Source organism: Drosophila tropicalis, unplaced genomic scaffold, assembly GCF_018151085.1.
Source record: "Drosophila tropicalis isolate 14030-0801.00 unplaced genomic scaffold, ASM1815108v1 contig_47, whole genome shotgun sequence".
Lineage (NCBI taxonomy): Eukaryota > Metazoa > Arthropoda > Insecta > Diptera > Drosophilidae > Drosophila > Drosophila tropicalis.
Window position 1 is genome coordinate 24,826 of NW_027172936.1, and position 27,434 is coordinate 52,259.

Sequence of the window (27,434 nt, forward strand, 5' to 3'; positions counted from 1 at the left end):
GCAAACGATGGAAGGGAGATAGAATTTCGCTTTCAGTTCACGAAACTGTAGAACTCTTTAGGATTTTCGGAGAATTGCAATTTGCAACGTTGTAAGTAATTATTATAGCATTTAGAATTAGAAACAATAAAATTCGATTTAGCAACCAAGTAACGAGACAGATCCGATGATAGACCCGTGACTTTATATTTTTTGTAATACCTAGACTTAAGATTCTTCAGTTTTGACAGCCCCCGCGTAAACCATGGTAATTTTTGCGTCACCACAGGAGACACTAAGGGTACACAGTCGTTAAAGATCGAGTCAACAGTGGTATAAAATAAAGAAATGGCGGAATTCATATCCGTACAAGTGTATAAATTAGTCCAATCGGTATTAAGAAAGGCATTGTTTAGTGCGACAAAGTCAGTCTTCCGAAAACATCGGGTGCGTACCATAGGATCACACTCGGAGATGGGCTCGCGGCTGGGAAACTCAATAGATAACTCTAAAGTTGGATGATAACTATCCTCTGGTAACACCATTGGACTAGTTCTAGATACTTCACAAAAGCTAGGATCAGAAGTAAAAATCAGATCCAGAAATCTGCCAGACGTATTAGAAATCGAATTCAGCTGGGCCAACGAAAGCTCAAGCAGACCATCAATAAAATCATGACACCCAGAGGGCAGCAACGTTTTGCTACCATTAACTGTTAACCAAGTCATAGTGGGCAGGTTAAAGTCCCCAAGGACAATTAATAAGTCTCTGTCAGAAAGTAGTTCAAGTATAAATTTAATAGAATCTAAGTGTAGTAAATATGTTGGCCATTCCGATTGGGGCAGAATGTAAGAACAGGTAACAAAAATGGAAAAACGAGTAAAAGATACCTTAACGCATATAAATTCGATAGTACTTGAGACAGGTATTGTTATCAGACCCGATGATAGGGCGGAATCTACAGCAATAAGAACTCCACCACCCCTACGATCAGTACGATCACGTCTAAAAATAATGAATTTAGAGGGTAGAACTGTGGCGTCAAAAACGTCAGGTTTTAACCAAGTCTCAGTAAAAGCAATTAGGTCAAAATCAAAAGCTAGACTATCTATAAAGAGTTTAGTAAGTTTAGTATTAAGGCCTCTGACGTTCTGATAGCCGACAGAGAAGGAAGTTGTTAGTTTTTTGATAGAGTAGAAGAAGGAATAGATAAGGAAGGAGTGGGAATAGATGAGGAAGAAAGAGGAATAGATGGTGAAGGAATCCTTGTTTGGCCCCGTGTCTTCCTTTTTCTGGATGGATGATGACATCATCCGATGTAGCATCAGGGAGAAGTCTCAAAACAAAAATGTGTTTTTTAGGTGGCACTCCCACCAATGGTTTCGGCATTGCAGGTATTGCATGAGCTACCGCATTTATTGTAGCATCAGTTGCAACAAGTGGCACTCCGGCACTACTATCACTAGAATCCCTATCGGCAAAATCCATCGGTGTAGATTCCTGCCCAGACAAAACGGACATCATCTGCGGAATTAGAGTTGGCATTGGTTGAGAGGGGGTCGGAACTGATATCGATGTGGAGACCGGCAAACACAAGGACAAATCAGAAGTCTGTTCTCCTGCCTTCTTACGCTTTGGAGACTCAGTCAGTAGCGTTAAACTACTAAACTGTGACTCGACAGCTTTAAACTCTTGCGAGAGTTTAAGAAAACTGGCGGACAGACTCATCAGGTTATCCTTTGTTTGCCGCATAAAAAGTTCCATTTCATCTTCCACGATACGGCATGAATCACATCCCCGTTTGAGACCCTTTTTTAGATCTAAAAGATCCTTTACCCTGCATGTAAAGCCGGCGCACTTAACATGTACTGTAGTTTTACACAACCAACAGTAAATAAAACTATTCAGGAGTGAGGCGGGCTTCAAACAATTTTTAACCGAACAGACAGGCATTATGAGTTAATTGGATGAATTAGTAACCAACAAATAAAAATGAGATATGTCTTGGTATTAAAATATATAACTCACTCTGAGGTCCAGAAATAATAAGAAAGCGAAATATTGAGGGTGCACAAGGGTTAAAAGATAAAGAGAGCACTATAGAGTCTAAATTACAGACACACAACAGACTGCAGTATGAGCGCAAATAACGGCGACGAGTGAAACGAAAACGAAAAAAGTTAAAGAGCGCGAGCGCGGGAGCTAGAAATCACAAAAACAAAAACACTGCAACAAGAACTCACAGAAATTGCAAGACAACAACAAATGAGCGGTGCTTGTGATTTACAAGAAGAAAAAAAAAAGGTGGGAAAGAAAGAAAGAAAAGAAAAAAAAAACCAACAAAGGTTTTAACAGAATTAATGTTGTTAAAATTTATTAACACAAACACACAAAAACGCAAACGAGTGATATGGTGCAAGTTAGATTTAATATTATAATTATAATTTTCGATCGCGATGCCGATAAAACAAAAAAAAAATTTATAAAATCAGTTAAAATGCGGGAGCTTAAAAAAAACACGTCCGACTTCCACGAGAGCGTTGATGTATGATTATATGATTATGATTATATTATTAAAACCTGCCCTTAAAGTGTCAAAACTATCTCTAGTCCGCCTCATGAAAGAGCGCATCTCATTCTCGACCTCACGGCAAGCATCACATCCATATTTTAAGCCACCACCTTTAGCAATAGACTCCTTGATTCTGCCTGTGTAACCTGCACACTTAACGTGAACCGCATTGTCACACAACCAACAAAGAATATAATCATGGGAATCAACCGCATTAGTGGCAACTATGCAATTATTTTTTGAGCAGACAACCATTTTATCAAAAAGTTTAATTAGTTAAAAAAGGAAATACAAAAAATAAAAAATAAAAATTCTAAGGGTAAAAATTCTGTGTATAAGAATATACTGACCAGTTCTGACACAAGGGTTAATGTGCAGAGTAAGCCTTCACAACTAAAGAATAACCAGAGGGCCGGGGCTAACTTTGACCGCGTCAAAGTTTGTATACCCTTGCAACTTTTTTGGTAACTCTTTCCTTACCTATTAGCCATCAATGTGGAAGAACGTTTTATCTAAAAAGGCTTATGTTTGCGAAAGAATGGCCTACAATCATAGGAAATAACGAAGTTATTGACCAAAGTCACAGTTTTCCACCGATCGTTCCTATGGGAGCTATATGATATAGTCACCCGATCTTTATCAAATTCGACACAGTCATTAACAGATATATTAAATTAAGAAATGTTTAATTTGAAAACAATCACGTTAAAAGTAACGACCGATCGTTCCTATGGGAGCTATATGATATAGTCATCCGATCTTGATCAAATTTGGCACAGTCGTTTATAAGCGTAATAAACTCTCTAATATTAAGTTTCACGATAATAACATAGAAAATAACGAAGTTATTGAGAAAAGTCACTGTTCGTGACTTTGCGGTTTGTATGGGAGCTATATGATATAGTGGTCCGATCCGGCTGAATCCGAGATATACAACGCCTGCAGTATATACAAGCCTACGTGCAAAATTTCAGCTCTGTAGCTCTTACGGTCTAGAAGGAGTTTGCGTTGATCCAGACGGACGGACGGACGGACATGGCTATTTGAACTCGTCTCGTCGTGCTGATCAAGAATATATATACTTTGTATGGTCGGAGATGCTTTGTTCTATGCGTTGCACACTTCTGACCAAAATTAATATACCCTTTTTGCAAGGGTATAAAAAGAGATGAAAACACAAAAACAAAAACACGTATCACAGAGTCGCGGGTAGGCAAAAGACGAGAGCGCAAATCAATCAAGAATAGGAAAGAGCGGGAGAGCGCGTCAAATTGAACACATGCAACAACAATTTGTACGCAAGAGCGCGAGAGTTAGTTAAAACGGTAAAGACACAAACGCAAAAGAGATAAGCAAAACAACAACACCGCTAATGCAAGTATTGTTGTAAGTTTTGATTTTATTTAAATTTAAACAAAAGCGGCAGCAAGAATTCGCGAAATGAAAATAAAATTCGGATGTTGAAATTATTATTAATTAAACCGATAATGAATTTAAAAAATTTGTAAAAGTATTTAATCGCGAGAAAAAAATAAAAATTAATAAGCGCAAAAAAAACACGTCCGTCCTCTGCAACGAGTGAAAGTAGTTGATGCAACCAAGTATTGAATTTATAATTCAATAATATATTTTATATCTAATTTTGTTTTTCTTTTTTTTTTAATTTAAGTGAATATTTGACAAGTGCTCCTTTTAGTTTCAGGTATTTTTTGAGCACATATTTTATTTTCAAAAACGTACATATTTGCATGTTCCTTGGACTTTAAATTAAATCTAAGAATCCTTTAAACACATTACCTCAGCAAGTGGTGCTTTTTTTAAGTTCGCAACAGTACCTATAAACATTTACATGTCTATATATGCCCTGGGTTTGCAGACAGTTTGTGGGGTATATAGCTAAAGGGTCAGGTTGATAATAAGGGGAAAAATGAATATTTGATTAACCATTTTGTTTTACTGTTTTGCTGTGCCAAGTCGGTCGTGATGGTCCTGCACCGGATCAAAACCGCTACGGCCATAACGTCAGATTTTGATCACAAGTCCCTAAAAGGACGATCAAAAGGTTAAGATGCCTGCACCAGCGTGTAAATATTGCCAAATCCGCGGCCAGTCCTAACACTTCTTCGTTCGAAGCGCGTCAGACACTATCCACTATCGTTTCTCTTTCAATTCTTCGCCCACTCTACCAGGAACGACCGCAAAGCAGGCCACGTCTGAGCCATGACGAGCAAGCTGGAAAAAGGTACCACCAACACAAATTGCCGTAAACGCTTCAAGAATCACTCGGTCCGAATCTAATAGGACTCTAGCTGCTTCCATCATGTCTTTGCAGAAGTTTTTCTCGGTCAACGATAAGCAAATTCAATTTAAAATCTATAGTTAAGTCACATTACTGTCCAAAGTCATCGTCTTCACGCTTCAAGTCTGTCGTGCCCGAGTCCAAAAGTTAAGCGAGAAAATTGTACAATGCGACGTACTCTCAGAGGACAAGGGGGATAGCTCTAAACCTCTAGCCCTCCAAGCAAGAGATGACAAGTGCTACCAAGTATACGAGCAGTGGACTGCCCAAATAAGCGAGTTATCTATGAAGCATCAGAGCTAACCCCTCTAAAATGTTACGAGGTCGTCGACTTCCACCCATTAACACAGATACCTTTACGGAAGATTACCTTTACGGGAGATTGCCTACGTTTGTTTGTTTACGGCCATCTACATCAGCGATTTGCGAATTTCCGCCAGTTAGAAACTTTATAATTTTCTAGCAAAAACCAGTTGTAAAGCCAACTTCATTGAAGCAAACTTCTCGCTTACAAATAACAATAACTAATTAAATAATAACAAATGACTCAAGCACCGTTTCGAAAAAAAGCGCCTTCTCGTTGACAGAGCACTTATTGACCTGCCTTAAATAGCTCAGGCCCTGCAGGCATCCATTCGTGTTTTTGAGAACTGTGGTCTTTAAGTCTACACGTGCGGTGGCATGTTCGCTTTCTTTTGTTCTATTAAATCGCCGAGGGTGATCCTTTCACAATCTTTTGGGGATAACACCGCCATACCAGAGTTGTAAGCAAAGGATGATTTTCTCACCAAGCGGTTTCGTACGCTCGAAGGTATTGAAAATATAACAGCAATGGCCATTCAATTTCCACTTAAACCTCCGCGGAACCACCTTCCAGACAACCGAAAGGCAAATAACTTTGAAGTTATAAATTCCGCATTTACCACAAGGTTCGCTTTAATCAAAGGTAATTCTTTCGAAACTCTTCTCACAAGGTTTTGGGAAGCGGAATCTATCGGTCAAACCTTTAAAAGATTCTGATTTATTCTGCGAGGTCAATTTCCAGTCGACTACAAGAGTAAATGATTCGGAAATATATGTGGTCTCACTCCCGTTCCGAGATCCAAGCAACATCAACCTCGGTCAGTCCAGACAAGGTGCAATGGGTCAGTTCCTAAAAAATTAAGTTCGGCTCTTATAAAGTATTTCGGGCAAAGCTGATCACAACGCCGTCATACAAAAGTATTAAAATTTGGACCACATCCGTCAGGTGCCCAGGTGTAATGATTTTTATCACATTAAGCTGTCTTTAATGACGACAGTAAAATAACAAAGGTACGTGTAGTCTTCAAAGCATCAAGCAAATATATTAGCAGAGTTAGTTTAATTGACATAAGTTATTTCAGTCTGACCTCACGACTCAGATTCTCAATCCCCATCGACCATTGGCCGCTGGCAGCGTCTGTAGAAAGATGATTATCTCGGATGAATATCTGAAGGAGTTACACCAGCGGAATAAATGGCGCTTTCCTTATAAAAATCTTAAGGTATGGTATTTTGTGGTACTCAAAGACGACAACTTTTTATTTAACGAATGGAATATTAAATTTGTTGGTAGCCGCAAAAGACGAGTTGGAAAGAAGATTGAAATAGAAAGGGGAGCAAAAGATAATAACTTTGGGTTTTTTTAAATGATTAATTTTGGTAAATATTTACTTAAGCTAGACAAACGGTATTTTTTATTGGGAATGGTGTTGCCAGTCTGTTGTTTTATTTGGCGAGTTATTTGATTTCTCTGGCAGCCAAATATTTTACTCTCAATTATAGAATCGAGGACTATTCGGCTGCTCTGCTCTCTCGTGACTATACATAAGGAGTGAGTTATTAAATAACATCGAGGACAGAATGATAGTCTAAAGGTTATGTATGTTCAAACATACATGTGCATTAATGCCTTTGGTCTAGCGAAAGTTAACCTTGGTATTTTTAATAAATTTTTCAAAGTCTTCCGCAAAAGACACTGGGAAAAAGAACTTGACAAAATTAATTTTTTTGACAGTTTTGCACAGAAAAGGAAAGATTCGAAAATTAAGTTTGCTTTATGAGCTTGCCACCTTAAATAAGTTGAAGTATTGAATATTTTAAAATTAATATCCATTCAATTGTTCCAAACATCAAACACAGTGCAATTTAAATAACATCTATGTAAGTACATATAAAAGCATGATAAAAAGCCTGATTATAGGGGAAATATAATTATATTATGGAATGAATTAAATATTTACTTACTTGTGACGGTACAGGTATTTCCGAGCAACAGATTTTTTTGATAGCAGAATATCTATCGTCTCTGCTGTTTGAGCATATACAAACTACAATTTGTGTATCCATGCCAATATTTTTACGTAAGGTATCAACATATGCATCCAAACGATCTTGATCCAAAGAAAAAATTTTTGGTTTTATCATACTCATCCCAAATGATTTACAGCAACGTTCCATATTGTCAAGCAACGACTTTACAACTTTTAAGTCATTTCGAAAATGTATTATTATCCAACTTCTGAGGTGAACTATTTGCAGCATTTCGTTATTCATGGCATCTCTCGAAAAGTTCGAATTTTTTCCAGCTGAAACTGATTTGCTAGCAAAGTATATTTTCTCTTGATCCATTTGTCGACCAATTAAATTATTATACTTTTTAAAGAGCGATAATCCCCAATTTTCGAGGATTTTTCGAGCGTCTTCACTTTCAGATACGTTTTCGTAAAACTTGTTAAGAGCAAGCATGCGCTGATTTGGAGAAACTCTTGTAAATGTGACTATATCCCGCATAAGTTTTTGATCTGCTCTAATTTCATCACTCAGTCCCGTTAAGTAGCAAAGTTCTGGTATTAAACAAAAGCGAATATCATCTGTTTGAAGTGAGTCATTTCCTCTAGTTTTCTTAACGCTTAACAACAATGGCTGCTTGTTGTCTTTTATATTAATATAATGATGTTTTTGATAATACTCTAAATAACTTATACTTCCATTTCTAGTATCAAAAGTTGAAAGCGGATTTTGATCAAATGAAATGTCGTCGATTCTGTACGTACGATTGTTGTATCGTGTTATAACTATACTTCCTATCAAAGATTTTTTTGCAACTTCTTGATAAAGATTTTTGTTGTGCTGATAAATTTCAATTAACATATCTAAAACAGTTCTTTGGCAAAGTAAACGATGCGATACATCACAACAAAGCATTAGTCCTCCTTCGTATTCTTCAACAGCTATAACATATCCGGGCCAAACTTCTAGCTTTCCCAAGGGAATAATTTTAGGCCGTGAAGGATCATACTGCTTTCGATCAAATCTAACATAGTTAAGCGTTTTCATTACACGATCAAATAAAATATTGTATAACTGACTACAATTTTTCAGCGATTCCTTTTTCTTGAACAATATTTTGATTTCAATATCGGAATTGTTTGCAGTTTTACAAACAAACCTTGTCATTTTTTCCTTCAACAAAATGGGCAAGTAAAGAGTTGTGCCATCAAATGTTTTAGTTCCACCAATTTTCTCTTTGTGTTCATTTAAATATTTCACTCTTAATTGAATAGAGTCCACAGTAGGAAAAAATCGGACTTCGTAAAGGAAAACCCCTTTTCTGGGGTCTGACTTCAGTTCAACATAATTGCAGGCCAAATTAATAACAGAACCTGCAAAAAATAAAATTAAAAAAATTTGTAATTATATATATTCTGATATTTACCATATTTTTATAATTTTTATACCGTTGCGAAAAGTGTATATTTATTTTGAACGACAAGACAAGACGAATTCTGTCCCACAAGCTCACAAACACAAAATATCGAAACACAGTTTTCGTTGCACTTTACCCACGTGTTTACACCGATCTTAGATTGTTGAAAAAAACGTTGATTTATTCATTTTTAATCCAGGTTTTTATGTATTTTACAAAGTGAAAGTATGTATTTCAAGAATCTAAATGTTTTGTGACCTGTGAATATATGTTGTGTTGTTTAATTGTACTTTTAACCATCTGTCTCTCTAATACCTTATTGTTAACCAATTTCATCTTCTGTAGAATAAAAAATTATGAGGCCGGTATTGGCCGGTAAAAATTTTATATTTGTGATATTATATTGTTCGTCCACTATGTGAATTGTCCAACATTAGCTGCCCTGAGCTGCCCATTCTAACAATGTGTCTTTTTTTAGAAACCATGTCGGTCTGCAAGCGGCAACTTTTTATAAATAGTATGGCATGAGGAAAAATAAGTGTTCCGCACATGTCGACTACATTTTTTCTAATTCTCAAGAAATCGGACTGTAGTGAGCAGGACGACCATTCAATTTTGGATAAGCTCAAAATTTTCCACACAAAATTGTCTGAAAAGTGGAAGAAAAGCAACAGAGATAAGAATCGATTGGAGAACAACAACGCAGCCTGGCTCAACGACGATTTGGTTCTTCTGAGCCCTGAAGAAAAATTGGCTCAAGGGCGAAAACATGTAAATAAAAAAAAAACCAGAGGGCCGGTATCCTTACCTATTAGCCATCAATGTGGAAGAACGTTTTATCTAAAAAGGCTTAAGCTTGAGAAAGAAAGGCATACAATCATAGGAAATAACGAAGATATTGATCAAAGTCACTGTTTTCCACCGATCGTTCCTATGGGAGCTATATGATATAGTCACCCGATCTTTATCAAATTCGGCACAGTCATTAACATATATATTAAATTAAGAAATGTTTAATTTAAAAGCAAAAGTCACTGTTTTCGACCAATCGTTCCTATGGGAGCTATATGATATAGTCACCTGATCTTGATCAAATTTGGCATAGTCGCTTATAGGCGTAGTAAACTCTCTAATATTAAGTTTCACGACAATAGCTCAGAAAATAACGAAGGTATTAAGAAAGTCACTGTTCGTGACTTGGCCGTTTGTATGGGAGCTATATTATATAGTCACCCGATCTTGATCAAATTTGGCATAGTCGTTATAGGCGTAGTAAACTCTCTAATATTAAGTTTCACGACAATAGCTCAGAAAATAACGAAGTTATTGAGAAATTCACTGTTCGTGACTTGGCCGTTTGTATGGGAGCTATATGATATAGTCACCCGATCTTGATCAAATTTGGCATAGTCACTTATAGGCGCAGTAAACTCTCTAATATTAAGTTTCACGATAATAGCATAGAAAATAACGAAGTTATTGAGAAAAGTCACTGTTCGTGACTTTGAGGTTTGTATGGGAGCTATATGATATAGTGGTCCGATCCGGCTGAATCCGAGATATACAACGCCTGCAGTATATACAAGCCTACGTGCAAAATTTCAGCTCTGTAGCTCTTACGGTCTAGGAGGAGTTTGCGTTGATCCAGACGGACGGACGGACGGACGGACGGACGGACGGACGGACGGACGGACGGACGGACGGACGGACATGGCTAGTTGAACTCGTCTCGTCGTGCTGATCAAGAATATATATACTTTGTATGGTCGGAGATGCTTCGTTCTATGCGTTGCACACTTCTGACCAAAATTAATATACCCTTTTTGCAAGGGTATAAAAACCAGATGGCCAGGGCTAACTTCGACCGCGTCAAAGTTTGTATAACCTTGCACTTTTTTTTTTGGTAACTCTTTCCTTACCTATTAGCCATCAATGTGGAAGAACGTTTTATCTAAAAAGGCTTATGTTTGCGAAAGAATGGCCTACAATCATAGGAAATAACGAAGTTATTGACCAAAGTCACAGTTTTCCACCGATCGTTCCTATGGGAGCTATATGATATAGTCACCCGATCTTTATCAAATTCAACACAGTCATTAACAAATATATTAAATTCAGAAATGTTTAATTAATAAGAAAATAAAAGCAATCGCGTTAAAAGTAACGAAGTTATTTACAAAAGGCTATACAAGATCAAACTTTCACTCGTTGCAGAGGACGGACGTGTTTTTTTTGCGCTTATCAATTTTTATTTTTTTCTCGCGATTAAATACTTTTACAAATTTCTTAAATTCATTATCGGTTTAATTAATAATAATTTCAACATCCGAATTTTATTTTCATTTCGCGAATTCTCGCTGTCGCTTTTGTTTAAATTTAAATAAAATCAAAACTTACAACAATACTTGCATTAGCGTTTGTGTCTTTACCGTTTTAACTAACTCCCGCGCTCTTGCGTACAAATTGTTGTTGCATGTGTTCAATTTGACGCGCTTTCCCGCTCTTTCCTATTCTTGATTGATTTGCGCTCTCGTCTTTTGCCTACCCGCGACTCTGTGATACGTGTTTTTGTTTTTGTGCTTTCATCTCTTTTTATTCTCTAGTTGTGAAGGCTTACTCTGCACATTAACCCTTAAGTCAGAACTGGTCAGTATATTCTTATACACAGAATTTTAACCCTTAGAATTTTTATTTTTTATTTTTTGTATTTCCTTTTTTAATTAAATTAAACTTTTTGATAAAATGGTTGTCTGCTCAAAAAATAATTGCATAGTTGCCACTAATGCGGTTGACTCCCATGATTATATTCTGAGTTGGTTGTGTGACAATGCGGTTCACGTTAAGTGTGCAGGTTACACAGGCAGAATCAAGGAGTCTATTGCTAAAGGTGGTGGCTTAAAATATGGATGTGATGCTTGCCGAGAGGTCGAGAATGATATGCGCTCTTTTATGAGGCGGGCTAGAGATAGTTTTGACACTTTAAGGGCAGGTTTTAATAAACTCCAAGCGGAGTTTACTGCGGTGGAGACTCAGTTCAGAAGTTTATCGCTTATGAATGAGTCTCCGAAACGTAAAAGGACCAGTCCTTGGGGTGTTTCTGCATCTGTAGACCCGCCAGCGTCTCTTATCGTCCCCGACCGGTTTCATGCACCGTCCACTCCTAATGTACAGCAATTGATTTCGTTTAAGAGCCCGGTTGTGAATGCTATTAGTAAGGAATTACCGGTATCACCTGGGAATGATCTCTTAAAAACGATGCCTATTGTAGTGTCCGATGTGTCCGGGCAATTACCCATTCCAATGGAAATTGCCGATACTTCTAAAAGTATCGAGGGCCCCGTAAACAAGTTGACTGCTGCAGTGGGTGACTTGTCCAACGTTACTGCTGCGGCTGACGCTCCGGGACCGCGGCCTCTCGTTGGCATACCACCAAAGAAACATATATTTGTTTCTAGGCTAGACCCTGTTGTCACATCTGATGATGTAATAGCCTATATTCGGAAGAAAGTTAACGTCTCGAATATTGCGGTGGAGAAGTTTAAATTTTCTTACTCTCGGGACATTTCGTCCTTTAAAATTAGTGTTTCTGCCAATATCTTCGACACTATATGTCGAGAAGATTTTTGGCCAAAACATATACTAGTTAAGAAATATACTATGAAAAAGAAAAATCGGAAACCGATTCGCTTGCCAACAACAACAACTAATACCATTCCTGCCACATCAGCATCTGCTGGTGTGTCAAAAAACTAGCTTCGTCCCTTAACCTGGGTTACCAGAACGTTAGAGGGCTGAAATCTAAACTTTCTAATCTCTATGTCTTTCTTTTGAACATAACATTCTAGCTTTTACAGAGACGTGGCTAAAACCTGATATTGCTGATGCATCGGTTTTTTCCACAAACTTTTCTATATTCAGACGTGACCGGATTTCTCGTATAGGTGGTGGCGTTCTGATAGCTGTTGATGCTGCTTTATCATCTGAAATGATTCAATTTTCTAGTACCCAGGAGATTGAGTTTGTCGGTGTTAAAGTAAATTTTAAATCTTTTAATGCTTTCATGACTTGTTCCTATATTCCACCATTGTCAGACATGGTGGTATATTTAAATCATTTAGAGGCAATTCAGTTTGTCTCCTCTTTAGTTTCCAGTCAAGACTTGCTCATAGTTGTAGGTGATTTTCATTTACCCGCTTTAGCATGGTCACTAACAGATGAATCTACCACGTTGCTGCCCTCTTTGTCACATGACTTTATTGATGGCCTTCTAGGCTTATCTTTATCCCAAGTCAATCCCGTCTTAAATTCTAATAGAAAATCGTTAGATCTTATTTTTGTATTGGATTCTTCTTATTGTGAGGTTTCTAGGATCGAACCATTTGTTCTTCCAGAAGACAAATTTCATCCTACATTAAATTTAAAAATTGATTTGCCCTTGCTTTCACCATTACTTGGTTCAAATGAGTTACCTCTAACTAGGTGCTTTCGTAAGACTGACTTTGCCAGCCTTGATGAAAACATTGCTACTACCGATTGGTCTTATCTGTACAATTGTAGAGATATGAACTCAGCTGTTCGTGTTTTCTATGATACTCTGAATTCACTCTTTGATATTTGTGTGCCTCTTGGTAGGCTGGAGCGGCTTAACAAACCTCCCTGGTTCTCTCGTGAGTTAGCCAATTTGAAAAATGTGAAGACACGATATTATAAGAAGTTTCAAAAAACACGTCGTTCATCAGATTATGATCTGTATACAGTCGCTCGTTCAAAGTTCATGATGCTTAATACTCAATGCTATAAGAATTATCTCCAGCGGTGTAAGCTTCAGTTTTCTTCCGACCCTAAACAATTTTATAACTTTGTTAATTCTAAACGTAAGGCCTCTGTGCACCCATCTTTTTTTGTCTTTTCAAAATAAAAAAGCAAGCACTGATCAGGCAATTGCCGATATGTTTGCGAGTTTTTTCAAAACAACTTATTCCTCAACGGTATATCGAGCAAGTCCGTATCCTTATCATTTAAAAAAGGCTAATTGCATTTTTAATCCAGTGATTGATGAAAGTTCTATTCGTAGCGAACTTAAATTAGTTAAACCTGTTTATTCTCCGGGGCCAGATGTTCTTCCTGGATGCGTACTCAGGTTCTGTGCAAACGCATTATGTAAACCCATTTTAAAATTGTTTCTATTGTCTGTCGAATCTTCCTCTTTTCCATCTATTTGGAAGGAGTAGTATATCATTCCTCTGCATAAAAATGGCAAAAAGTCCGAAGCCTCTTACTATAGGGGTATCTCAAAATTGTCCGCTATTCCGAAAGCTTTTGAGAAAATTATAACTTCTTAATTGCAACATTTTTGCAGCTCTATTATTTCGCCATCCCAACATGGGTTTGTGAAACGTAGATCTACAACCACTAACCTTTTAGAATTTACATCAGTAATTATCAAGGGGTTTAAAAATGGTAAACAAACTGATGTAATATATACTGATGACTTTAGCAAAGCCTTTGATTCCGTTAATCATACCCTATTACTTTCTAAGCTGAGCGACATTGGGTTTCCACCCCTTTTCCTTTCTTGGGTTCGTGAATATTTAACAAATAGAAAACAGAAGGTACTTTTTAAGTTTTCTTTTTCCTCTTCCATTCCTGTGACTTCTGGTGTACCTTAAGGTAGTCATCTTGGCCCTCTGCTCTTCACACTATTCATTAACGATCTTCCATCAGTCATTGTTCATTCGCGTGTGCTTATGTATGCTGACGATGTCAAGCTTTGTCTTACTCATAAAGATACAGATTTATTTAGTCGGCTACAAGCTGATCTTAAAAACTTTCAATCCTGGTGCCAGTTTAATCTACTAAATCTAAACACTACCAAATGTAAGGTAATGACTTTTTTCCGTAACTCTCCCCAACTGGTCACTTATTTTCTAAACAATAGCCCTTTAGAACGTTTAAATAATATAAATGATTTGGGCGTACTTATGGACCATAAGTTAAATTTTAACACCCACATTTCCACCACGGTCGCAAAGGCCATGAGTGTCCTGGGTTTCATTAAAAGATGGTCAAAAGAATTTGATGACCCCTATACAACTAAAGTTCTTTTTACTTCGCTTGTCCGTCCTATTTTAGAGTATGGATCTTGCATTTGGTCACCTCAATATGAGTCGCACCAGATTAGACTTGAATCCGTTCAAAAGCAGTTTTTGCTATTTGCTCTTCGTGGCTTAAGCTGGGATCGCAATGTCAATTTGCCTTCGTATTCTAGTAGACTTCTCTTGATTAACCTTCCGTCCCTAACTAACCGTAGAATTATGCTTGGTGTCATTTTTATACACAAGCTCCTAATTGGTGATATCGACTCGCCTGAGTTATTAGCTCAGGTGAATCTGTCGGTACCATGTAGACGGAGTAGACATCCTTTGATACCTTTATCCCTTAGTCGTTGTTCTTCTAACTATGCTATGCATGAACCTTTTAGGGTCCTCTGCTCTGATTACAACCTTCTATTCCCTGTAATCGGCTCAGAGTTTTCTATTAATATGCTTAAAACATCTATCCTATCCCAATTAGTTAATAGATAGCTGTAGTATTATTTGTTTGTCTGTTTTTTCTATTGTGTATTTGTCCACGCGATTCGTGCCGTGCGTTATCTGCTTGGGCTCGCGCGTAACAGGCTATGTCCTGGTATCGCAGGGGCCACTTGAACGTACTGCGCATAGTATCGTCAACGTCCGCTAATAACCCCTGCAGTATATACAAGCCTTAGTGAAAAATTTCACCTCTGTAGCTCTTACGGTCTAGGAGGAGTTTGCGTTGATCCAGACGCTGATCAAGAATATTTATACTTTGTATGGTCGGATATGCTTCGTTCTATGCGTTGCCCACTTCTGACCAAAATTAATATACCCTTTTTGCAAGGGTATAAAAAGCATAACAAAAATTTTTAAGTTGCAAATATTATTAAATATTGTGCCTTGAAGGGTCCAAATAATATAAAAATTACCATTATTGCAAAATTGTTTTTATTTTTTGAGTAATTAATTTGTTACGCTAGATCAGCCAAATCGCCCACTGTGCAACAGTGACTTTCATTACCAACTTTTCTCATAAAATCGAATATTTCTAAGTATATTTACATTTAAATCATTGGGCAACGATATTACATGGTAACTGCTCTCATTACCTTCGTTACTTTTGACGCGGTTGCCTTAAGATTTAATATTTAATCAAGATCTGAACGATTGGTCAAACAAAGAGTTTTGTTCAGTTTGCTTTTTATCCCAAAGTAATGGTTAGTAACTTAGATAACTACAGCTATATAAGCTGTCGTATGGCAACTGTTATACAAATGGCAGTCTATACGAGCCGCACTGCTTTAAAAGGTAGCTAGGTAACGCCGCTTCAGCCGGCTTCGGAAGCTAATTTAATATCTAAACGAATGTTCCGGCTCAAAAGCTGTTAGGAAAGGTCGATAGAACTTTAAAGGTTTGTCACATAAGTCCAGTCCAGATAGAAACAGTTTTCGTCCTATTCAAAATTGCCGATAATTTGCCTTTATGTTCGATAGCCCAAGCCACACTGAAAGGAATGCCCAATTTCCAGCCAGCTGACCCCTCCTTTAGATTAAAAGCAAAGATTGATTTGCTTCTCGGTTTTGACGTCATACCAGCGGTAAACCTCTCTGACATCCAAACGGAAGTCTGCGGAACAATAATGGCACAAGAGTCGAGCCTCGGTTGGCTCATTACAGGGCCGTTACAAGGGGACCCGTTAGTTCGTCTACCGGTCTAACAGGTAGAAAGAAATATAGAGATCTGTGTGTAAAGATTATTCGCGAATCGAATTCAGATTAACTCAATGGATCTGACAAACTTAGTACCAACTCTTTGCCACCCGATTAACAACAGCTCTGTCTTGTACACTGATCGATTTTTCACAAGTCCAGCGGAACATATTATAAGCTCACACAAACAGTTAGAAAGAGGAAAGAGGTGAATGGGTAAAAATAAGTAAGGGGAAAAAATAAATGTTGCAATATGAAAGCTCGTTTCACAAACCTGTACCGGAAGTTAGACTCGACAATGTAATTCGTCTACCGAGATTTGTAGATGATATGGCATCTAAATGCATACACTCAAAACATTGCTGACGGTGCCGCACCATATGCATTAAATGTTATACGAACAAATGGAAAGTTTTAAAGATAGATCAGTTTACAAAAACAAATAGTGTTAAGCGAGTTCACAAGTTATACTTAATTAAATAAAACGTTTAATATTCAACTCATAACGACTTGAGTTTTTCAACTTATTTGCATCGACGACTTTTCGACTTCTTTCGCTGACAACTTTTCGACACGACTTCTCGACTCACTCCAACTTACTGGCCTGTCTCTCAATAGATAGGGCTAAAAAAACGACCAGCAACCCGGCATAAATCTTACATTCGGCCATCCTGATATTATTCATCCGACCCCACTGACAACTCGTCCGAATCCTGGTTGTTCCGCCAATACTTTATATTGTCTGAGCTAGTGGTAGCTGTGAGCATTGGCCCCTCAATATCTGTAGCTTTCTTAACATTGTATATTCCGCATCGTTTGGCTGCTACGGTCCAAGATTTTAACTCGCAAGATTTCGACCCGCAACAAACTGTGTACGCCGCATCGCCACCAATTCTCCAACTTTGTATACATTATCAATCTTGTGTTTTGAATCATATTTGTTTTTTGTATTCTTCCTGGGCGTTACCTGTGTCTCTTCATCAAATTTATCGCATATTTCCTTCTCTAACAACATAAGAATCAAATTCTCTATTGATTTGAAGTTGCATCTAATGGCCCAAGATGATCCACATATAACGTTTCTAATCCTTCCTTTTTTGCCGAACTTTTGTAATAGATTTTGCATTTGACGCAGTTATTAATAATTCGGGCCACTTTTGAATCTAAATGTGGCATCCAATAAGACTGCTTACTTTCGTGCATAGTGACCAACATTTTGGGATTCAACATTATATTCTTTTCCATTTGTTTCGGGAAAACCAAAATTGTTTAAAAGACGACCTTTTAATTTAAAATCTTCTTAGGGTTGATTTTGCAACAATTCAATCAGACCCTTTAACACTGTGCCGTCGATTCCCATCGTATAATCATAATCTTTGTGGATAGCGACTGAGACAATCCAAATGTTTAAGTCTCTCTCCAGCTCTATGCTCCATATCGAAGTTAAAATCCTGCAAATAAACAACCCATCGCGCCACATCTCTCTAGGTACAATCTTCTTGTTTATTATCTGCTTAAATGCTGCGCAATCTGTTGCAACCTTAAATTTGTTGCAAGGTATACTGCTTTCGCTTCCAAAATGTACTTAGCTATGCTGTCGAGCCTCACTTTCAGAAGATTTTTTGCTTCAAAACCATACTGGATTGCAACAATGCAGCTCCATCCAAATCCATTTTTTGACGCGTCTGTGAGAATTTCTTTGTTGGCATTGCGGTCATATAGTTTAAGTACTGGTTCGACGGTGACAGTTCTTTTTAATTCTTCAAAAGCCTTGAGAGCAACCGCATCCATCCTAAAAGCAACAGATCAGTTAATGATTGCGCAATATTAGAATTCCCATTGATAAACTTGCGAAAAAATCCAGTTTAGCCCAGAATACTTGAACTGCCTTTATATTTTCTGCTACTATAAACTTGCTGACAGCGTTGATCTTCTCTTCTCCTGACTTAATTTGTCCATCGTAGATGTAGATCGTATGACCCGAAATATCAACAGAATTTTTTAGAAAGTGGTGACACTTCTTCCATCCAATTTTAAGTCCAAACGCTGCTGCTGTGTCGAAAATTTTCTCCATCTTATTGAGACATTCTTCTGCGCTCGTTGCATAGATTATAATATCGTCCATATACAGATCCATCACGTCAGCATTTAACAACTGTTGAAAAACATTTGTCACATATCGAATAAATACTGCAGGTGAATTATAGAAACCTTGTTGAATATGAAGAACCCCTCCTTAGTCACGAATGTATATTTAACTTGTTTCATGAATAAAAGCTTTCTGCTCTCTGACGTGACGGTCGTGTTTTTGCATAGCTCCTGAGTTTTTATTAATATTTATTGTTTTTTCTCAATTTTTAATTGTGCTTAGTTTGTTTACACTTCCGCTGGTGTTATTCGCTTGACTCCCTTGTGTTTTATTTCCATAATTCTCCAAATTAATCAGTTTAAACAGTTTTTTCCTTTTCGTGATTAGTGTTTGGTGCATTTACATATTTTTTTTTTTCTTTCGTCATTGCTTCTGCAGTTGCTCCCCTCATCGCCCCCATCATACCATCAGTGCTAGTGGCTTTGTTGTTCTCTCTGCTTTGTGCTTGTGCTTAGCTTCTCTCCCGCGTAATCACTTTTGTAAGGCCGCCTCTCAAAGCTCGGCTTATAACTGTTCTTGCACTCTCTGTTGTGCTGTGCACTCTAGCTGTCTCTTTGTTTTATTTGTAATTATTGATTATTTATCAATAATTATCTTTGTGCTGTGAATTTAATTTTTCTATATATTCTTATATATATATAATTTTTTTTTTTGCCTTTCTTTCGGCTTTTCAATGGCTTGTTGTCTACCTAATTGCAAACATTCTGATCGTTTTGATGATCAGTATAGAGCAATATCTTGTTGGCTCTGCGATAATCTTATTCACTTAAAATGTGCTGGCCTCAATGGCCGCGACTACGACAAATTTTCTGGTTTGTCTGTGTCTAAGCCTGAGCTTGGCTTAATGCGCTGGACTTGCCCATCTTGTGCCAGCCAGCAGCTTGATTTTAGCCGTATGTATTAGGGATCTTCGTTTAAGGTTTCTTTCTTTAAACAAACTGGCCAAACAGCTGTCAAACGAGTGTGACTCTAGCGTTCAATTATTGTCGCAATTCAAATTTGTTCCACCTTCTGAGAAATTGCACAAGAAATGTACCCTTGAGTTGCCTCGTAAGCAGTCGCCAGCTCTCTCTATTACTTCCTCTCCGATTTTACTTTCGCCTACACCATCTTCTTGTCCCTCTTTATGCTCTTCTTTTCAGATTGAAGTACCCATTACAAGCCCTGGTGTACCTCAATCTATCCCTCACGGGAACTCTGATCAATCACAGGATCATGCCGGCTCTCAATCACTTGCGGATCCCAATGCTCCTCCGCCTCCACTAACTGTAGTGCCTCATCGCAAACAATTATTTATTTCTAGGCTTGCTCCAGATACTTCTGAGTCGTCTGTGGCAGCTTACATTGGTAATATTTGCCCTGCTAAGGTTTTAATTCAAAAGTTTAAGTTTTCTAGGCCTCGCGAAATCTCCTCTTTTAAAATTACAGTACCAAATGAGTACTTCTCAGCTATGGTTGACCCTAATTTTTGGCCAGAGGGCCTAGTTGTACACGAGTTTGCGCCCAATAAGCGCTCTCGTCCGTTGCCTGTCCACCTTCCAAATTTATCTTCTGCTTCAAAAAAATAATAACGTCTAGTCTTTGCATTCATTATCAAAATGTAAGAGGACTTCTTACCAAGCTGTCGAACCTGTTCTGTGATAGCCAAACCTTTTCGGCTGACATATTGGCTTTCTCTGAAACTTGGCTTAACTCCTCTGTTTTAGATAATGAAATTCTTTATAATAATTTTATTTCTTATAGGCTTGATCGTGTTGGTCGTCGTGGCGGTGGAGTACTCATTGCTGTAAACTCGAATCTGTCTTCAAGTGTGGTGCCGATTGATCTCCCCTTAGGTGTTGAGTTTATTTGCGTCGAAGTTACATGTTCTAACTTTAGCCTATATATCTCTTGTTCATATATTCCTCCAGCTTCTGATATCATGATCTACGTGCACCATGCTGATGCTTTACGAACTATTTTTGGTCGTCTTAAAGATCGTGATGTTCTTATAGTTTTAGGTGATTTTAACTTGCCTAATATTTCTTGGCTTGTTGATGATAATCTAGCTTTCTTAATTCCTTCATCTCAACATGTTTTTCTTGATAGCCTACTTGAATGTCCACTATATCAGTTGAATTCTTTCCTTAACTGTTCTAAAAGAATCCTTGATCTTGTTTTTGTCTCTGATCCCACTGTTAGTGCTGTATCGCAAACACAGCCACTAGTGAAACCTGAAGATCCTTATCATCCTACCATTGAAGTTACTATTTCTGACAATTCCGTTACTAATTTATTTAAAAACATCTCAAATTCTCGTAGTAGATGTTTTCGTAAAACAAATTTCAATCTTCTTAACAGCCTTATTTTATCTTTTGAATGGTCATTTCTATTTGAGTGCTGCGATATAGATTGTGCAGTGAAGTTTTTCTACTCTGCTCTTAATTCTCTAATTGATAAATGCGTTCCTTATTTGAATGTCTCTACCGTCTCCAGCTCGCCAGTCTGGTTCACACGTAGGCTTTCTAATCTTCGTAACATTAAATCGAGATATTTTAAAAGATTTAAAAAAACTGGTTTGCGACTTGACTATGCAAATTATTGTATAGCCAAATCTCAATTTTGTCTTTTAAATACTCAATGCTACAACAATTATCTCGTTCGCTGTAAGGTTGAATTTTATAAGAACCCCAAAAGATTTTACAACTTTGTCAATTCCAAAAGACGCTCTAATGTACTACCTTCCACCTTCAGACTTAACGACCAGTCTGCTAATAATGATTTAGATATTGCAGATCTGTTTGCTAAATTTTTTCAGTCGACATATTCTACTACTGTTTCGGATCCCACACCCTATCCCTTTTCAATCCCACATTTAAATTGTATGTTTTTTCCCAGTATTACTGAAGACTGTATTCTCTCTAGCTTGTCATCTATGAAGTCTTCCTTCGTTCCCGGGCCTGATGATATACCTAGTTGCATCCTTAAAATGTGTTCTATTTCCCTATCTAAGCCTTTAGCTCGGTTATTCTTTATATCGAGTGAGACTTGTAGATTTCCTGATATTTGGAAGGAGTCATTTATTATTCCGCTTTTTAAAAAGGGTAGCAAATCGGATGTTTCCAACTACCGTGGCATTGCCAAACTTTCGGCAATACCTAAACTGTTTGAGAAAATTATTACGTCTTCTCTTCAACATCTATCCAGATCCACTATTTCTCTTTGTCAGCATGGTTTCATGAAAGGTCGTTCGTCGCTTACCAACCTTTTAGAATTGACTACCCTTGTACACCATGGCTTCCGTAAAAAGTGTCAAACTGATGTTATTTATACTGACTTCAGTAAGGCTTTTGATACGGTTGATCATTCTTTGCTTCTCGCGAAACTTAACATCATGGGTTTTTCACCAAAATTATTGGGTTGGTTAAAGTCGTATCTTATTGGCAGAACCCAAAAGGTGTCTTTTCGTTCCTCGATATCTAAAACTGTTCGAGTTACGTCAGGTGTACCCCAAGGCAGTCATCTGGGCCCACTATTATTTACATTGTTTATAAATGATTTGCCTTTGGCCTTGGCTCATTCACGCGTGCTCATGTTTGCGGATGACGTCAAGATTTGTTATTCCTATAATGATCCTTCTTTCCAACAGTACTTGCAATCAGATCTCGATGCGTTCTGTGATTGGTGCCACGTTAATAAATTACACCTTAATGCCTCTAAGTGTTCTTTTATGACTTTCAGTCGTTTGTCTCCGCTCCTAGCTCATTACTCTATTAAGTCTGTTCTGTTAGATTGTGTTCCATCATTCAAAGACTTAGGCGTTATGTTTGACCCTAAACTTTCATTTAATGTTCATATTTCTTCAATTGTCAACAGAGCAAACAGCCTTCTGGGCTTCATTAAACGTTGGGCCAAAGAATTTGATGATCCCTATGTAACAAAGGTTTTATACACTTCGTTAGTTCGCCCTACTCTAGAATATTGCTCGCCAGTGTGGAACCCGCAATATGATGTTCACCAGCGTAGTATTGGATCGGTACAGAAGCAATTCCTTAAGTTTGCGCTACGCGGTCTAAATTGGGACCCGGGTCTTCGCCTACCTTCTTATTCTGACAGACTTCTTCTTATTAATCTTCCTTCACTTTATAACCGTAGGCTTGTTTTTGGCATTCTCTTTCTCCATAAACTAGTCAACGGCGTAGTCATTTCTACCAATTTACTAGATACGCTGTATTTTTGTGTGTCCTCACGTCGGACCAGAAACTTTTTTCCTATTCACCTTAGTAGATGTCTGACTAACTACTCTCTTCACGAACCTCTTCGTGTTCTTTGCCAATCTTTTAACAACCTTTCTCACCTTATCTCTCCTCATCTTTCTGTCACTTCTCTTCGCGCTATACTTTTTAATCATCTACAGCGAAACCAATGAAAATATTCTGGACTTGGATTGGCTGCAACTCATCCCTGGCCACATTGGCTGTGAATCGGGGCATAGCTGGCACCTTATGCAAATAAAACACCTCCACCGGGCCGGGGATGTTTAGTTGTGTATAAAGCTAAGCTACCTTCTTCATTTAATTACTATCTGTCTTTAGCTTAAGCTTTTTCGTCGACTGCTGTGTTAGTTGACGTAAATAAAAAAAAAAAAAAATAAATAAATAAATGAATCGGCACGTAAAAAATGCATTCTCTAAGTCCATGACTGCAAAAAACTTTGTGGCATCCAGCTTCTCTAGGACATCGTCAATTATCGGAACCGGAAACCCATACTTCAACACCATACTGTTTAGCTTTCGAAAATCCAAGCAGATTCGATAGCTGCCATCTTGCTTGCTAAATTGGATGACGATCGGCAAACGATTACAGCATTGATCCATTCGTTGACTAATTGCTTTACTGCTGAAGCTTTAATAGCCAGTAGATGACATGGTGCGAAACGGCAAGACAACACCATATGGGACAATCTGTGAACTAACTGCTGCATCGTTGATTCTGCTACTAGCCCTGCAGCACTCTATGTTCTCTCTTTAAATTGTTGATCACTGCTTGCACATCTTTTCGAAATCTGAGGGTACATCTATCTGTTACACTAAAAATACTTAACTGATTATCCTCCGAAGTTTTATCATAGTAAAAAAATTTATATCCTGCTTTTGACAAGCGCTGCGCTATTGCATCGAAAACATTTTGTTGTCACATTGCATTCCTTTTGAATGCTCGCTAGATCCGCAGTGAAAGCAACGAGGCTTTTTCTCGTAGTCTCTCTGGCTCACCTTATTCAGACCATGTGTCACATCGATCCATGGCAAACACAAGGACAAATCAGAAGTCTGTTCTCCCGCCTTCTTACGCTTTCGAGACTCAGTCAGTAGCGTTAAACTACTAAACTGAGACTCGACAGCTTTAACCTCTTGCGAGAGTTTAAGAAAACTAGCGGACAGACTCATCAGGTTATCCTTTGTTTGCCGCATGAAAAGTTGCATTTCATCTTCCACGATCCGGCATCACTCACATCTTCATTTGATACCCTTTTTATACCCTTGCAAAAAGGGTATATTAATTTTGGTCAGAAGTGTGCAACGCATAGAACGAAGCATCTCCGACCATACAAAGTATAAATATTCTTGATCAGCACGACGAGACGAGTTCAACTAGCCATGTCCGTCTAAATCAACGCAAACTCCTCCTAGACCGTAAGAGCTACAGAGCTGAAATTTTGCACGTAGGCTTGTATATACTGCAGGGGTTGTATATCTCGGATCCAGCCGGATCGGACCACTATATCATATAGCTCCCACAAACCCCAAAGTCACGAACTGTGACTTTTCTCAATAACTTCGTTTTCTGCGCTATTATCGTGAAACTATTAATATTAATATTAGTGACTTTTGTGAATAACTTCGTTACTTTTAACGCGATTGCTTTCAAATTAAACATTTGTTAGTTTAATATTGTTAATGACTGTGCCAAATTTGATCAAGATCGGGTGACTATATCATATAGCTCCCATAGGAACGATCAGTGGAAAAAAGTGACTATGATCAATATCTTCGTTATTTCCTATGATTGTAGGCCATTCTTTCGCAAACATAAGCCTTTTTATATAAAACGTTCTTCCACATTGATGGCTAATAGGTAAGGAAAGAGTTACCAAAAAAGTTGCAAGGGTATACAAACTTTGACGCGGTCGAAGTTAGCCCCGGCCCTCTGGTTAATTTCCCGTTTGGCAGAAGCTCTCATTAACTGTATCTCTTCATCAAATTTATCGCTTATTCCCTCCTGTAACAAGTTAAGAATCAGATTTTCTATTCCGGTGTTGAGAGTTAATGCTCGTTGCACATTTGGCACATACTTATACTATTTAGTCGGTTGATCCGCTTGGAAATAATCGTAATAATAAATCTGTTTACACGTTCAATCTGACACGTACTCTTGCAAAGCCCGTTGTTGTCCAAACATGGTGGATTCCGTTCGACTTAATATATTCCCCAAAATCATTAGCTATAAATACACATCCTCTGTCACTGATAATTCGGCCAGCGTTACCAAATATAGCAGACCACTCTTTCAACTTTTTGAATATAACCAAACAAATTTCGTAACGGCGTCGACCATAGCAAATATATGCTTTGAAGTTGCATGTAATGGCCCAAAATGATCCACATGTACCGTTTCTAATCCTTTCTTTTTGACGAACTTCTTATTTTAGATTATGCATTTGACGCAGTTATTAACCTATATTGATTTGAAGTTGAATCTAATGGCCCAAGATGATCCACATGTACCGTTTCTAATGGTCTATCACCTGCACCAATCCTACCTTTTTGCCGCACTTCTTGTTATAGATTATGCATTTGATGCATAATAATGCGGGCCACTTTTGACTCTAAATGCGGCATTCAATAAGACTGCTGAATTGCGTGCATCATCTTTTGCAACGCATAGTGACCAACATTAGGGGATTCAACATGATCTGCTTTTCCATTTGTTTCGGGAAAATTAAAGTTTTATTACCACCAACCGTTTTGTTTAAAAGATCTCATTTTAATTTAAAATATTCTTAGGTTTGGTTTTGCAACAATTCAATCAGAGCGTTTGACATTGTATGAGGAGGCTTGTACCTTTTTAAATCGTGCCGACGTTTCTGCTTATTATCTGCTTAAATGCTGCGCAATCTGTTGCAACCTTAAATTTGTTGCAAGGTATACTGCATATAGCTATGCTGTTGAGCCTCACTTTCAGAAGATTTTTTGCTTCAAAACCATACTGGATTGCAACAATGTAGCTCCATCCAAATCCATTTTTTGACGCGTCTGTGAGAATTCCTTTGTTGGCATTGCGGTCATATAGTTTAAGTACTGGTTCGACGGTGACAGTTCTTTTTAATTCTTCAAAAGCCTTGAGAGCAACCGCATCCATCCTAAAAGCAACAGATCAGTTAATGATTGCGCAATATTAGAATTCCCATTGATAAACTTGCGAAAAAATCCAGTTTAGCCCAGAATACTTGAACTGCCTTTATATTTTCTGCTACTATAAACTTGCTGACAGCGTTGATCTTCTCTTCTCCTGACTTAATTTGTCCATCGTAGATGTAGATCGTATGACCCGAAAAATCAACAGAATTTTTTAGAAAGTGGTGACACTTCTTCCATCCAATTTTAAGTCCAAACGCTGCTGCTGTGTCAAAAATTTTCTCCATCTTATTGAGACATTCTTCTGCGCTCGTTGCATAGATTATAATATCGTCCATATACAGATCCATCACGTCAGCATTTAACAACTGTTAAAAAACATTTGTCACATATCGAATAAATACTGCAGGTGAATTATAGAAACCTTGTTGAATATAAAGAACCCCTCCTTAGTCACGAATGTATATTTAACTTGTTTCTTGAATCGGCACGTAAAAAAATGCATTCTCTAAGTCCATGACTGCAAAAAACTTTGTGGCATCCAGCTTCTCTAGGACATCGTCAATTATCGGAACCGGAATCCCATACTTCAACACCATACTGTTTAGCTTTCGAAAATCCAAGCAGATTCGATAGCTGCCATCTTGCTTGCTAAATTGGATGACGATCGGCAAACGATTACAGCATTGAGCCATTCGTTGACTAATTGCTTTACTGCTGAAGCTTTAATAGCCAGTAGATGACTTGGTGCGAAACGGCAAGACAACACCATATGGGACAATCTGTGAACTAACTGCTGCATTGTTGATTCTGCTACTAGCCCTGCAGCACTCTATGTTCTCTCTTTAAGTTGTTGATCACTGCTCGCACATCTTTTCGAAATCTGAGGGTACATCTATCTGTTACACTAAAAATACTTAACTGATTATCCTCCGAAGTTTTATCATAGTTAAAAAATTTATATCCTGCTTTTGACAAGCGCTGCGCTATTGCATCGAAAACATTTTGTTGTCACATTGCATTCCTTTTGAATGCTCGCTAGATCCGCAGTGAAAGCAACGAGGCTTTTTCTCGTAGTCTCTCTGGCTCACCTTCAGACCTTGTGTCACATCGATCCATGGCAAACACAAGGACAAATCAGAAATCTGTTCTCCCGCCTTCTTACGCTTTCGAGACTCAGTCAGTAGCGTTAAACTACTAAACTGAGACTCGACAGCTTTAACCTCTTGCGAGAGTTTAAGAAAACTAGCGGACAGACTCATCAGGTTATCCTTTGTTTGCCGCATGAAAAGTTGCATTTCATCTTCCACGATCCGGCATCACTCACATCTTCATTTGATACCCTTTTTATACCCTTGCAAAAAGGGTATATTAATTTTCGTCAGAAGTGTGCAACGCATAGAACGAAGCATCTCCGACCATACAAAGTATAAATATTCTTGATCAGCACGACGAGACGAGTTCAACTAGCCATGTCCGTCTAAATCAACGCAAACTCCTCCTAGACCGTAAGAGCTACAGAGCT

General features: G+C 37.9%; 1 protein-coding gene across 1 annotated transcript in view; it reads right to left on the bottom strand.

Moving 5' to 3' along the window:
- Window positions 1–5,934: 5,934 nt before the first annotated feature.
- AGO3 (Argonaute 3) overlaps window positions 5,935–27,434 on the bottom strand; it is a 43,611-nt gene continuing 22,111 nt past the window's right edge. Inside the window, exons 2-3 of the mRNA XM_068287339.1 lie at window positions 7,119–8,536; window positions 5,935–6,003 (exon numbers count right to left, since the gene is read on the bottom strand). Of these exons, the coding sequence (XP_068143440.1) occupies window positions 5,935–6,003; window positions 7,119–8,536 (1,487 nt within the window). The remainder of the gene's footprint in view (window positions 6,004–7,118; window positions 8,537–27,434) is intronic.